The 14,887-nt window shown below is 52.7% G+C and overlaps 2 protein-coding genes across 15 annotated transcripts in view; both read right to left on the reverse strand.

Moving 5' to 3' along the window:
• Positions 1-2,000: 2,000 nt before the first annotated feature.
• On the reverse strand, positions 2,001-5,074 carry Zbtb9 (zinc finger and BTB domain containing 9). The gene has a single exon (XM_085679928.2). It carries the CDS (start codon positions 4,643-4,645, stop codon positions 3,260-3,262), a length of 1,386 nt encoding a protein of 461 aa, XP_085536054.1. The 5' UTR covers positions 4,646-5,074; the 3' UTR covers positions 2,001-3,259.
• Positions 5,075-5,837: 763 nt separating this feature from the next.
• Syngap1 (synaptic Ras GTPase activating protein 1) overlaps positions 5,838-14,887 on the reverse strand; it is a 30,401-nt gene continuing 21,351 nt past the window's right edge. For 7 of the 14 annotated variants that reach the window (XM_087898410.1, XM_087898408.1, XM_087898414.1 and 4 more), the window contains 4 exons: positions 14,634-14,807; positions 12,961-13,172; positions 11,046-11,136; positions 5,838-7,688 (listed from right to left, as the gene is read on the reverse strand). In XM_087898410.1, the coding sequence (XP_087754536.1) occupies positions 7,542-7,688; positions 11,046-11,136; positions 12,961-13,172; positions 14,634-14,807 (624 nt within the window). In that variant the 3' untranslated portion in view covers positions 5,838-7,541. Of the gene's footprint in view, positions 7,689-9,175; positions 9,414-10,235; positions 10,316-11,045; positions 11,150-12,960; positions 13,173-14,633; positions 14,808-14,887 lie in introns of all 14 variants that reach the window. The other 7 variants (XM_087898411.1, XM_087898409.1, XR_015735502.1 and 4 more) reach the window with 6 other exon arrangements.

Genomic DNA, 14,887 nt, shown 5'->3' on the forward strand with positions numbered 1-14,887 from the left:
CTAGAAAGTGCTGTGCACACTGAGGTTTTAAGGTTTCCCAGATGGGTTACAGGAGAGACTGTCTTCAGTGGACCCTTGGCTGATACTGGCTGTCCTGTACACACCCTTCCCTCTTCTCCCTCAGCAAGTCATTGATGAAGATCCCAGTCACACTGATGGGTGGCTCCAGCCACAGTGTTGGTATGAACCTGAGAGTTTGATTAAGATTTTGTGGGCCTCAGGTCAAGCCCACCTTTGTAGTTGCTAGGCAAGCATCTACCACCAATTTACACCCTCAATTCTCTCGTGAGCTTATTTTCAGTCCCACGCCACAAGGACCAGGGTCAGCTGGGTTTGGAGCTCAGTTGTGAAGGACACAGTTCCTAATGTGAGTTTCTAGATTCGATTCCCAACACCAAAAACAAACAAAACCCCCAAACAACAAAAAACAAAACCACCAAAACGAGCTTCTGTGGCAGTGGGCTCTACAATCTCAGCACTCGAAGAAGAGGGAAGGGGCCAAGCACAGGAGGCCTCTGGGACAGAGCAAGTTCAAGACGAACCACACCCAGTAACAAGTTGTTGTAGGGACACTCCCACACAGCTGCAGCTGGTTCCTGAAAGGCGACAGGTAGTCTTAATCTGCCTTTGTCTTCAGCACCTTTATGCCAACCACAGTGAGCGGTTCCCAAAGATGCAAAGCCTATGCAAAACTTGGTTAGGAAAACACAGGAAAACCAAGGTATCCCTTGTTGAGAGTTCGCATTTGCCATTGTCTCTTGGAAGATTAACTGGGATGTTTTGAGGATATGGAAATGAACTTGCTAAGGCTTCAACTGGAGAACAATAAGGAAGGCCGTGGGTAAGGAAAAGCATCTCAGTCCACAGAGGCTGAGCCCTGCTGCAGCTAGAGGCTGACCCTTCTTTCATGGGCCCGCGGGAACCCACACCTGTCCCAGGACAAGTCGTCTCCGCAAGGTCGCAAGGTCTACGCCCTGGGACGGGGCTCCATGAGAGGACTTGATCTTCCACAGATGCCTCAGTGCTGCCCTTCCTGTTCTTCTAAATTCACCTCAGTAAGGCCATTCAGAGCCAACTTCCTGTGCTTGCAACCCACGGAACCAAGACAGCAAGGAATACAGCCACCTATCTAATGCACGCCAAGCAGGTGGGCAGGCCTGTGGTTGATCCAAGACACATCACTACTGCCTTTCCCAAGGAATACACTCCTCACCAAGTGCATAAGACCATGGTCCATCTGAGAGTTTGAAAATTCTAAGCTATACTTCACCTGCTTAGCCACAAAAATCTCATTTTTTAAAATCTTTTTAAAATTGTGTGTTTGTGTGTGCAAGCATGTGCTATGGCATGCGTGTGAAGGTCTGTGGATGACTTGCAGTAGTTCTCTCCTTCCACCATGTGGGTTCTGGGCCGCAGACTCAGGTTATCAAGCTTGTTAGAAGGCACCTACTGATGCCTCCTGTCAGTCCGATACCTGGCTTTTGTTCTGTGGGTGCTGGGATCTGAAGTCAGGTCGCCAGGTTTGGGCAGTGACTGCTCTTATCCATTGAGACCCTTTCCTAGGGAGGGAAATCAGGTTAGCACACTGCCCTGTTCTAAGACCTGTAGAATAAACCAAAGTATCATCCAGCACTATGCATAATGCAAGATGTCAGAAAATACATTAATATTACGCAACCCAAACCCTTTCAAAAAGTGGCATAAGCCAGGTACGGTGGTATATACTTGCAATCCTAGTATTCAAGGGGTTGGGAAGGAGGATCAAGTTTGAGGCCAGGCTGGGTCAGACAGTAAGACAGGTCTCAAGCAAAGCATGACAGAGACCTCTGAAAGGTAAAGTGCCTTACCTGCGGTTCCTCAGCAGCGGAGCAGCCTGGGTCCAGCCAGCATTCTCCAGCTGTATTGGGAAACCATCCCATTCTTCCACCAACGTACTCACTCACCTCCTGCAGCTCTGCTCTCACACCTCTTCCACATAAATCACTCAATCCAGGCTGCTGTCAATTTAGATTTCACGCAAGAGTTTATTAAGCAATGAAATTAAGCCAGGCGGTGGTGGCGCACGCCTTTAATCCCAGCACTCTGAGGCAGAGGTAGGTGGATCTCTCTGAGTTCGAGGCCAGCCTGCACTACAGAGCAAGTTCCAGGACAGGCTCCAAAGCTACACAAAACCCTGTCTAAAAAAAAAAAAAAAAAAGTAATTAAATTAAGCAACTTTAACTCTCCCTTCACCTCCCTTCCCATCAGATGTGGGTGGGAGGGAGGAGGCAGTACCGTCCTCGGAACAGCTAGCTATTCTGCAGAATTCACCACGTGTGGTCTCAACCCTGAGTCCTTCTAAAACAGGGCCATTGTTCAGCAAGCAATGGGGCTACCCTGAGAACATTTATGTCAGCTGCCATCTCCTGAGTTCACCGGTCACATCTGTCACTGTGGTTACACGCAAGCCATCAGTGGTCCGTCAAAGGAAGACAGAGCAAAGGCTGTTGAGGGAGTAACCTCTGGCGGGGCAGGGGGCAGGGGGCGGGGGCGGGGGTAGACTCACACAGATGCTCAGTATGTTAAAGTGCTCACTGTGTAGCCCCGACTGGCTTGGAACTTGTTATGCTGTATAACTAGGTTATCCAGGCTTGTCTGGAGCTCACAGAGATCCGAAGCTCCTGCCTCACACGTGTTGGGATTAAAGGTGTGCGCAACCACACCTGTTGCATGTTCAAGTACATTTTTAGAAGGACTTTTGGGGAGGTGTCTCCTGGTGAGAAAGCAAAGTACAACCTAGAAAGCTTCTAGAAAGAAACAGCAGGAAGAAGTATAGAAACAGAACACTGCCAACAGTGTGTGTGTGGAGGGGGATGCTTGGGGCTTAGTCTGACAATTACTGCGCTCTGAATCAAATACATTCCTAGTCGGAGACCAGCTCCCTTACCTCCTGGTGAAGAGGAAGTAAAGTTACTAGGTCATTTTGTTCCAACTCTTCGTTCACCAACCTAAGTCAATGGTTTCCTCACTGGCCACCAATACAAGAGGGGCCCTTTAGGGTGAGTGGTCAAAACTATGACTTTCCTACAGTCTGTTCAACAAACAGCTGGACTGAGAAACCTGAGCTTCCAAGTACACCAGGATGAGGCCCATCCCAAGAGCAAGGGGTCCACAAGCTATATAACCTCCTGGACTACCCAATCTAGGACTGAGGTGGTGACGGGTGAGAGCCCGTCAGCAGCAGCGGCTACTTCTAGAAGTCGGTACAGAGCGCTAGCTGTCATTTGTAAGTCCAGTGGGCAGTGCCCGAACCCTGCCCTTTGCACAAGTCCCGGTGGCGAAGGTAAAAGGCATGGACACGAAAGCGGCGGCCGCAGTGGGGACAGGCATCCAGAGCTTTGGCGTGGGTCCTCATGTGCTCTGTGAGGTGGTGCTTCAACTTGAAGCGTTTATTACAGACTCCGCAGCCAAAGGGCCGAAGGCTGAAGGTCAGCATGATGTGCCTGTCTCGTTTGGGCTTCACCGCAAAGCGCTTTCCACACAAGCAAGCAAAGCACTTCCCATCTGCTGGCGGCGTCCCTCCCAGCTTCACAGGCCCGTGCACAGCTTGTCCCGATCCTCCAGGCCCTCCAGACATGATTTCATTCCCATGAAGGTCCACTGGTTTCCAGGATGGGTCTCCTGACCCCGATGTTTCTCCTCCTCCTGAGGACAGCAAGTATCTTAGCTCTCCCTTTCCCTCAGAGTCTGCTTCAGAAAGAGCTCTGGTCTTCTCCTTCGCTCCTCGAGGCATAGTCCTACTTTCTGATGTCTTCTCTACAGACATAAGGGGTTCCAGATCAACCTCTATGACATGGGAAGCCTGTACAGGAGGGGCAGGAAGCTCAAGGGTTGAACTCTGGTCCTCTGGAGGCATGCTGGGGAAAGCAGACACAGGCAGGGGGTGGGATCCACAAGCTGGGGGAAACTCTTCGGGTAGTCTCTGAGGTTGAGTCTGGAAGAGGTGGGCTGCCGACCCCTGCTCTTCCTCCTCCTCCTTCACCTGAATCTGTAGCACTTCTTCCAGCTCACTCTTCTCCCCTCCAACGAGGCTCTCGGCGAAGGCAGAGTTCTCTGTGGAAGCGGAGGACTGCGCTGGGTTCTGGAAAGAGGAGGAGCGAATGCACCAGCCTCCTGACGGGGTTGTGGAAAGCAGTGTGTGGCAGGCGGCTCCTCCGCCGCCTGAATTTCCACCGCCTGACGTTTCCAGTTCTCGAAGAATCTCTGAGCACTGATTCACGACTTGCCACATCTGCAGGCCACTGGCTACAAGGAGGTGGGCAGGGAGAGCATCCAGTGGCAGGCGGAGGCGCCCTGAATAAATGAGCTGAAGCAGTCCCTCGAAGGCATCTGCCTCAATGACACTGGGTAAGGTGAGTCGGGGCGCGTCCCCCAAAAGCAGCTTGTCATGGAAGTAAGGAGAGGCGGCAGCCAGCACTGCTTTGTGAGCCCTAATTTCCCTGCCCTGAACCAGGAGGGACACATCACAGAACTTCCCCTCCAGCCTGTGGCGATTCAGGGATTCTAGCAGCGAAGAGCTATGGTGAGGGAACTCGATATGGATTGTCCGTGAGGTTAGGCTGCAACTCGGAGAAGTGGGTGTAGGAGGCTGAGTCGAAGCATCCATGGCCAGCTCGGGAAAGAGAAATCCCAGGGAGTCGGGAAAAGCAAGACTCTAACGACGGCTGCGGAGGCAAGAGACTGGACAGCTCGGGACAGGAGACCTGTCTCAAGCTGCTCCCCACAGACGCCTGAAAATCCTCCCGTGACAGTTTCTGTCCATTAGTCCCGCCGACCGAGGACACCGATAGAACATCCAACAACCAGGGTGTTTACTCCCAGGCCCTGCGGAAGCCGAAGAGGGGACTGTGCCCCGCTCGCCGGCTCGGGCCGCCCTCGGCTGCCGCTCGCCCCGCCTCACCGTGCTCCCACTGGCCGGCTCCGCGAGCTCCCGCCACGCGCAGGACGACCGACACGCCCCCACCGCACGGGAGACCTTCTCGGAACTCCGCGGCCTCCACGGCGTCCGGTCGGCCGGAAGCGACGGCCGCTCCGCCGGACGCCGGGGCTGCTCAGCGCGCAGGGCGGGGCCGGGTCTGCAGCCAATGGGAGGACGTCAGCCTACAAGCCTCCTTCTTATTGGCTGTGTGGCCAGAGGGGGCGGGGCCAGGAGCCGGCGGGCTGCCCGAGCGTCGTCGGAGGAGCGGTGGAGGTGGACGGCCGGTCCGCGGGCACCGGGCCGCGGTGAGGGGCGCGATGGGTTCGGCAGCGCGGGGTGGATCTTCCCTCCCGCCGCGCGAGATAGGTGCTGCCGTCCCCGGTGTGCACGCGGGGTAGCCAGATCGGAAGTCTGGAGCGTCCCCACACTGAGCACCCTGATCCTTTCCTCCATTTCGCAGAGGCGCGTCCTAGCCGTTAAACCCTGCATGGAGAGAGTTTGGGAAGACTGTTCACTTGGGCCCTTTCAGAGAGCCTCAGCGCCTTCGCGGCGAGTGGCGAGCGGGAGTGGAGGTTCGGCCAGGACGACGCTGCGGTGTAGATTGTTCTCCTGACTGGGTGGGACAGTGTAGCACTGATTGCAGGCTGGCAGCTTTCTCCCCAAAAGTAGTTACTGTCACCCCCTCCTTGGGACTTCAGACTAAAATGTCAGCCCAGTGCTGGGCCAAGTGGCGCACGCCTTCAGTCCCAGCACTCGGGAGGCAGAGGCAGGATGATCTCTGAGTTCGAGACCAGCCTGGTCTACAGCGCGAGTTCCCGGACAGCCAGGGAAACTGTCTCGAAAAACCAACTAATAAATAAAATAAAGGTCAGCCAAGCGATAAAAGAACAATCTCCGTTTATTAAACATGATTTTTCTGTTTCACCACACACTCCAGAAAAAAAGGAAATGGGAGTGGGAGAAAAGGGGGGTGTGGCAGGGCTGGGAGCAGGGGAGGTAAGGAGAACAAGTAAACAAACAAACAAAAAAAAAACGAGTAAGAAGAGCAGCTCCCTACTCTTAAGGTGGTGGGTGGGGAGAGAAGTGAGGGGCGGGCTAGGGAGCCAGGAAGCTCTGTACAGAGGGGTCGCCTCCCAGTCCCCACCCCGGTTATGTACAGTACAAACCCCAGATAATTACAACAGCCAAAGAGAAGGAAGGAGGTAAAAGGGTAGGGCCTGAAGTGGGGTAAGCAGAGGAAAGGGCGCGGGATAAAATTTCACATATTTACAACTTTTATATAAGTATAAATTTGGCCCCGGCTGGGTGGATGTGTAGAGGGTAAGACTGAAGGAGAGCTGTCCATACAAAAGGTCGAGTCTGGAGTCTGGGAGGAATTCTCAATACCAAACGCAAGAAGGGGTGAGGAGACAAGTCTGGGCAAGGGTCAGCAGTCAGAGAAGAGGGGGTACCCAGGAAGGATTTCTCCCCTTCCATGGCCTACCCACCCCAAACCCCATCCATCCTACCTCCCCTATCCCGCCAGAGAGCTATGTACAGAGAAACACCGAAAAATCGTGGAGCTGGCGGGAGGGAGGGAGACTGGGTGAGGGGGGAGGGTGAGAGGGAAACCCAGCCCTGTCCTACCTCCCCAGGGGACAGAGTCATGGAAGGGGGCCCCCAAACACCCATCCTCCAACACAGGTCCCCCACCCTGGGGGAGAGAGACATGGCTTTTCCTAGAGTAAATTCCCCCCTCCCCATGGGAGTAGAGACAAAGAGGGCAAGGGTAGGGGCTGGCTGTGTGTCAGGGTAGGGCAGATCAGCTGGTCTGTCCTCCACAACCCAACACACAAGGCCCCTAAACCCTAACCCTTCATCCGAACCTCAGTTCCACCCCACCCAACACACTGGGGGAGGGGAGGGCATAAGCCCCCTCACCCCGCTCTGGGACCAGCCAAGAGCAGATCAGGTGTGGGAAGAAGGGGAGGCAACTCCCATTCCCCCCTTGCCGCCCCCTCCCTGCCCCGGTGGCCCCCTCCACCCCATCTGGGTTCTGGGTGGGGAGAGTAAATGTAAGAGTGGAAAGAGGAGAAGGAGTTTGTGCGTGCTGAGCCCCCCCAGACGCTCCTGAGAAATCAAGGGGTAATAGGGCCCCTTCACCTGGGGTCCCCTCCCCATTACAAGGGGGACAGGGGAGGCCAAAATGGGGTGGTGGAGGGGAGTTAGATTGTCAGCTCTGGTTACTGCTAAAAAAATCACCCTGAAGTTGAAAGTTTGGAGGTGCCACACCCCCAGTGTGGGGGTGAGGGTCTGTCCCCCAGTGCTCAGGGGAACTATGAGGCAGAGGGTGGGGATAGCACCCCGGAGTGAAGGGGTTGGTGGGGTAGGCGGTGTCCTGGGGTGAAGGTCCCTGGGGGTGAAAGAGGGCAGCTAAGGGTCCCACTCTCCCTCCTAGAAATGGTGCAGTGGAGGTGGCGGATGGGTGCCTCAAGGAGGCATTAAGGGAGGCAATCCTGCTGTCCCTCGGTGACGTCCAGTCCTGGTGGTTGGTGATGTTCCGGGGTGGGGTGCACAAGGAAGGAGGTCTGTGATGCTGGGTGGGCTAGTGGTCTGCGGTGTTTCGGAACTCGCCGTTCTCTGTGATCTGCAGCCGGGGTGGGGGGGGTGGGGCTGGAGGGGCCAGGCCGTTCCAAGGTGGGGCCAGCGTCACACGCGGGTTTGTTGGACCCAAGGGGGGAAGCTGCCTCTCCTGCAAGACACCAAAGAGGAGAGCGCGGACTTATTGAGACGCTTCGCGGGGCAAGGATGCTAGCCCCAAGCAGTGCTCTTCACCCACGGCCAGCGTGCTCCACAGCCATTCCACCCGCCTCCAGTTTTGTTTGCACCTCCAGGGGTCTTGGGGGATCTGGGAGAGAGCTCACACCAGAAAACCAGCTCAAAAGCAACTAGCTCTCACCTTCCCTCTGACATAACTTCTGCTTCAAGAACTGTGTTTCCTCCCCAAGTCCCCTTCCATGGAGTCCCTCCCAGCCCCCTCCATCCCAGGCAGGAACTTCAGCACTGAGGAACCAGAGGAGGCAGTACAGTAAAACCTCATTAGTCCAAACCCCTACAGATTTGCAAGTTTGCTCATAATTTGAACAAAACCAGGTATTGAGTTTTCCTTTATCTGAGAAGAAAGGGTGAGCTGAGCAGTCCTGGGAATGTGTCTGTGGGCGGAGCCCTGGCTACAGCAGCAGCTGGACTTCAGCTGTGCTCCTGAGGCCAGCGCAGGGCCTTCTTTAGGGTTCTACTTACTGTGTTCTGAAGACAGGCACTTCACTAAACAGACAACTGTCACTCAGTTCTGCCAGCTACTCAGAGTGGACCTCTCAAACAGAGCATCCCCAATTAGAGAGGGTTCAGGGAAGTGGTCGGGAGCTCCTCACGCCGGCAGGAATGACAAGGGTCTAGAGCAGTGTCTCTCAGCCTTCCTATCAGTTCCTTATGATGTGGTGGCCCCAACCATAAAATTACTAATGTTGCTACGTCATAACTAATTTTGCTGCTGTTATGAATTATAAATATCTGATGTATGACCCGTGAAGGGGTCATGTGGGGTCACGCCCCACAGGTGGAGAACCCCTGGTTAAGAAACGTCACATAGCAGCTCCACTCCTTCCCACCCTCCTCCTTTCCAGCTCCTCTCCGCGGGCTTCCGGCTTGAGCAGCAGACCCTGTGCCACCCCTGTATCTATTTTCAGAACATTGGGTGGCTCTAAGACCCATTTCCTGGTTCCTGCCCTCAACCCACCCTTCTGTGCCTCTGCTGGGAGAAGACCACCTGGGTCTCCAAACTCCTGGATACTTAGTTGGCTTTTAAAAATCTAGCTCAAAACTAATTTTTATTTTTCCTAGCTGGGCTGCAGTGGGACCAAACCCTACAAATGGTTTGGAACAAATACACAAGTTACTGTCTGCCACAGACTTTAGGTAGGGCAGCGTGTAGCTACCTGTATCTGACCCTGTCTCCAAAGGATACAGGAAATGACGGTTTCCAAGGTCAGTTGTCCTCTATACCAGAACCAAAGACTCACCTGGTCAGGGCCACTCAGAATATAACTTTAGTCAAAGCTGTGCTCATGGCTATGGGGATCTCACGGGCAGGCAGGGAGAGAACAGGGAAGGAACCCTCAGATGCCCCCACTCTGCTCATGACGACACATGGGCATGCCCCCTACGCCCTCATGGACTCACATTTAGAAACTGGATAAGTTAGGATCCCATTATTCATTTTACAAAGAATTCACTGCTGGAGTCCTTTAAATGGTGAGGTTCCCTGGCGTCTTTCAGTGTCTACAGATCACTAACGACTTTGACAGAGAGGAGCCACTGCCCACCACAAATGAGTCCCACAGGAGTGCGTCTCAGGACTGAGGTGTGCCCGACAGCTTCCCGGTTACTGGCTTCTCAGTAGGATTGTGTGTCCTAAAGGCTACTGGGCCGCAGGAGAGGGAAAATGAGTGGCATTAGCAACTCAGGAACTTAAGCTCTGACAAGAGAGGTTCTTTAACATGCTGTTCCTAGTGTCCCTGCCTGGGACCACAAATGGCTACTGAGCCCTTGAATACATTCTAGGAAGCTGTTTCTCCTCACTTCTGTAACAGGCCACATGAAAATGCCCAGCCTGACATCTGTCCAGGACTCCTGCCTGTTATATGCCATCCACCTTGTTGACATGTCAGGACATCTCAGCAGCATCTCCCAGGGTCCCTTAGTGTCGCCCTAAATTAACTACCTGCTCCCATTCTGCCTTCTGCCTTACAAGAGCAGGGAGAGCAAAGGGAGAGAGCGGGAGGGGAGGAATCAAGAAGGACCGAGCAGACCCCACCTACCTGATGTGGAGTCAGTACAGCCCCCTAGCCTGGCCCCAACCCAATATCCCTCCACCCTGTTACACCCACACCAACGGCCCAACTCCCAAGGACGCTCTGGTGAAATGGGGGGTGACAGACAGACACTGGATAGGTAGAGGAAAGGGAGGATGGTGTCAGGAGGTGGCTGGTGGGGCCAGTGTGGAGAGAACCAAGGAAACTGTAAATGTGCTTGATCTTTGTAAGGGTCAAATTTGGTACTGCTAAGGCGTCAAAGGGTGTGGGGGTGTCCACAGGTGCACTCTGGCTGTACCTTGGGAAGGGGTCTGTCTGTGCAGAAAGTGTCAGGAGGGTGGGGTCTGTGGAGGATCTCTGGGTGTAGTGGGCAGCAGTGAGGGGGGAGAGGCTGCAGAGAGTTGGGAGGGGTGGGCTTCACCACCAACCTGCAGTGGTCCGGAGTCACCTCCCCCAGTGTCCTCCGCCCGTGGTCAAAGCGGAACCAGGAGAATTACCTGATGAGGAGCTGCAGGGGGAGAGAGTGGGGTCATGGGGTCAGGAGGCTTAGTTGGGGAGGAGCAGTGAGTCCTGGTGGTCAGAGCAGAGGGAGGAGGAATATGAATAGGAAAGAGCAGGGGCAAGGGTGCGGAGGGCCTGGAAGCTGGCAGCTGAGCAGAGAGTGTGGTGACAGGGACACCAGAGGCCAAAGGCAAGCAGAATTTGAACTATGGAAAGGGGCTTCTGGGAGAGGCCTTATGATCTGAAGAGTCAGGAGCAAGAAACTACATAGGATCTACTAAAGAGTCAGAATGGGGAGTCAAGAGAACCCTGAGTCTCTAGGGTACCCAGAGCTTGGAGAAACTACAGCTCAGATTATCTATGTTCCATTCTATCAGTAAAAACTTCAGCCTTCCTGGATGAAGAAGAGCTGAGGAAGCAGACAGGAGTGGGCTAGTAAGAGGTACAAGTTCAAGGGCATTGGAGAAGATGGGAGCTGAGAGGCTGAAGCTCTAGTGGAAGGCCCTAGGATGCAGGCAAGAGTGGGAAGACAAGACAGGAAGGCATGGGAGTGACAAAGGCGCAGACAATGGGATGCAGATGATCACGAGGTGCTGCAAGGAAGCAGCCAGTAGACAGACAGGACCACGGGAGACAGATGGTGGTGGGGCCAGGGTGGCTGGTGCAGTGAGTGCACAGAGACAGTGGGATGGATGGGGATGGGACACGGAGAAGATAAATGACATTGTAATTTCCACCTGAGCGTCGAGCAGCCTCTTCTTGGGTTCAGGCAGCGGCTCAGCCATGGCGGGGTGGTCCCGACGCAGCTCCTCCTCCACCAGCATCAGCCTGAAGGGACGGGCTTCAGTGGGGTTAGTGGCGGGCACGGGCTCAGAGCCCACCTGTAGTACCCTGGGGAACCCTTGCAACTCTGGAAGAGCCTTGGACAGTTTCCCCTCCTTGCAGAGTTCTTGACCCAGAAGATGCTCTGCCACGCAGGAACCTTGCTTTCCACTTCCTCCCAGGAGTCCTCATGCCTGCTTTCTGAGGGACTTTTAAAGGACTTTTTTCTACTTATTTATTCATTCATTTATTTATTGGTTTCTTGGACCGCCTCACTATGTAGCTTTCACTGGCCCGAAACTAATTTTAAACTCAGAGATCTGCCTGCTTCTGCCTCACCAGGTATAGAATTAAAGGCATACACCACCATACCCAGCTTATTTCTTTTCTTTTCTTTCTTTTTTTTTTTTTTTTTTGTTTGTTTTTTGAGATAGGGTTTCTCTGTAGCCTTGGAGCCTGTCCTGGAACTAGCTCTTGTAGACCAGGTTGGCCTCGAACTCACAGAGATTCGCCTGCCTCTGCTTCCCGAGTGCTGGGATTAAAGGCGTGCGCCACCACTGCCCAGCCTATCCAGCTTATTTCTACTGTTATTATTTATTATTATTACTTTTTTTTTTCTTTCTTTTTTTTTTTTTTTTGGTTTTACAAGACAGGGTTTTTCTGTGTAGCCCTGGCTATCCTGGTCACTATGTAGGCCAGACTGGCAGACTGGTCTCAGGTCTCACAGAGATCCTGCTTCCTTCCATGCTAGGATTAAAGGTCTGTGCCACCACTGCCCGACCTATTTCTGTTATTTCTATGTATCTGCGTGAGTGTGTGCATATGACTGCAGGTGCCCCTGGAGCTGAATTTTTAGGTAGTTAGGAGCCACCAAATGTGGGTGATAGAAATTTAACTCAGATCCTCTGGAAGAGCAACATTTCCTCTTTACTTAGTCACTTCTCCAATCCTAAAAGTAGATTTGACCTCTCCCTATTGTTTTTTTCAAACGAGTTTCACACTGTAGTCAAGTAAGCCTAGAATGCACTATGTAGCCAAGGTTATCCTCCTGCCTCTGTCTCCTAAATGCTGGGATTACGGACATGGGTACTCCTGAATCCTGAGGTTAGATTTGTGTCATTTTGTTTGTTTTTTGAGACAGGGTTTCTCTATGTAGACCAGGCTGTCCTGGAACTCTCTATGTAGAGACCAGGTTGGCCTCACACTCACAGAGATCCATTGGAAAGCTTGGATTAAAGGTGTGCACAGCTATGCCCAGCCAGATGTCTGTGTCACAGAGATCTGCAGCTCAGCCATCCCTCCTGTGCCCTAGGCCATTGTAACCAACCACTGTTCCTCAGTCCTAGCCATGGCTTCAGTGGAGTAACCATTTTCTTCTAATTAAGTCTCACTCAAAAACAGCATCCGCAGCAGATCAGAGTGCAGCTGCTCTGGCTATAGTGGCCTCCATATAAATAACATAAGGCTGCTCCTTTGGAGGAGTAACAAGCTGAAAGCCCATTTCTCACGGAACCCCTTCCCACAGCTGGAGAAGGAGCTCTGCTCAGGAACATGGGAATGATTAAGGGCTCCTGTGGCTAAGGATCACTGCTTAGCTTTGTGGTGAACCTCACAGTGGGATTAAGAAAAATGGACAGGGAGTCTAGGCCTAAACTAAGTCCAGACAGTGATGTTAGACAGTAATTGGTGTTTTCCCCCGGACTTCAGAAGTTAGTGTGTAAGCAGTGTTGGGGCTTGGCAAGGGATTGTTCCACGTCTTAAGCAGGCTTTCCCACGTCCGTCTCCCTCCAGCCTCAGCCCCTTCCCACCCCTCCCCGGGCCGCCCCTCACCTGCCAATGATGCTCTTGATCTGTGAGTCCTTTTCCACTTGCTGCTGCCGCAGGCGCTTCTCACTCTGCTCCAGGCGGGCTTGATATTGCATCAGGATCTTGCTTGTCTGCTCCTCCTGCGACAGCAGCCTCCGCTCATACTCTTCCAGCTTCCGGTTGGACATGTGCAGCCTCTCCTTCAGTGAGTGGATCTCCTCCTCGTACTCCTTCACCTGCCCGCCGGGCACAGGACCCCGCACTGTGAGGGCACCCTGCCCTGGTTTTACCAGCCTGCTCCCATCCCCGTCTGTTCAGTCATGACACAAGGAGCACCCAATCCTTTCTCTGCCTGTTGAACATACTTAATCTGCTTTTAAGAAAGCCCTGATGTGATAACTGAGGCTTCCTCAAGATGCAACAAGGTCCAAGTCCCACATCTTAGAAGTGTGCCATGACCTCACACATGCATGGGGGTTATGGGGGGCCCATAGGGCACCCTGGAAAGACTACTGGACAGTCTTTGAGAAGCATTATCTAGAAATTAAAAAAAAAAAAAGGAACTGTATTTCCAAACCAAGATTAAGGACATGGCAGGGAGTGAGGGCAGGCTGTCTCATATGTGACTCCCTCCTTAGGCCTGCCTTTCTTGCAGACAGGAGACCAAGGGGACCCCAGGCTGGAAATGTTGCTATTCATATGAGTCTGGGTTTCCAGGGTCAGAGGAGCTCAGACCAGTTACTTCATTTTCCCATTGCTTAATGTAATTGTCACATGTAATTCTTTGGTTTTATTATTTTCAGTGTTAGGGATCAAATCCAAAGCTTCACTTACACATAGCTATTTAAAAGTTAAATAACTCTAAGATTTTAGTTCCTGAACTACAACAATAACATGTGTCATATAGGTAGCCACTAGCTCAGGCAGTGTTATGTTCCCAGCTCTGGTGTCTAGTGCTAGGCCTGATCCTTCCTCCCAGGATTCCACCTTTGAAGCAAGGACAAGAAAGGCAATCTGAGAAGCTTTACCACCCTGTGAAGGTCCATACCTAAGCAGTTCCATTCTAGACACACAGGAGAGAGGAATCCATGGCCTAGGATGTTGCCTTGGGAAGGAGTAGACTTGTTGATAACCAGGGTTTCATACACTCTAGGCAGACATTTCACTACTAACTGTATTCCACAGCTTTCTTTTTTTATGGTTTATCTGTAACTTTGGAACCTGTCCTGGTACTCACTCTGTAGACCAGGCTGGCCTCAAACTCTCAGAGATGCACCTGCCTCTGCTTTCTGAGTGCTAAGATTAAAGGCCACCAAACTGCCCGGCTTACTTTTTACTATTTATTTTGAGATAGGGTATCATATCATAAAGTTGCCCAAGCTGGCCTTGAACTTGACATCTCTTGCTGTAGCTTCTAAGTAACCGTCGGCAGACCTGTGCTACGAGGTCTAGCTTGGGTGGTGTTCTTCCTACATGCCCTACTCCTTCAGTTAGACAGACCAGTTCTCTCCAGTCTACAGTGTATGTAACCCACAAACAGACTGATACATAAGGACCTAACAGACTAGAAAAGAGGTCTGCCTATCTTTCCTTTTTCCCCAACTAACTGAGCATGGGTCTTTTTCCCTTGGAAGGACTAAAGGCCTTCCTTGGCATGAAAAAGGAGGAACAGGACTGAGAGGGCAAGGCCAGCGTACCCTGTCCAGGCGGCTCTCATCCATTGATTTTGAGTACTCCTTGAGCTTGTACTCTTCCCGCTCGATGTGTGCACTCTCGATGTCAGCTGACAGGTGGGGCATATTGGAGACCCAGGCGACCGTCCGCTCCGAAGCCGGCATTGTGGGGTTCAGCGTGGATGGAGTCTGGGAATGCTGAGATAAGCAAGGCAGGGCAGAGAGCAGGAAGGTGGGAAAGGGAGGGTGTGCTCAGAGGAAGAAAACAGAAGTACAAC

Source organism: Myodes glareolus, chromosome 18 (assembly GCF_982192425.1).
Source record: "Myodes glareolus chromosome 18, mMyoGla1.1, whole genome shotgun sequence".
NCBI lineage: Eukaryota > Metazoa > Chordata > Mammalia > Rodentia > Cricetidae > Myodes > Myodes glareolus.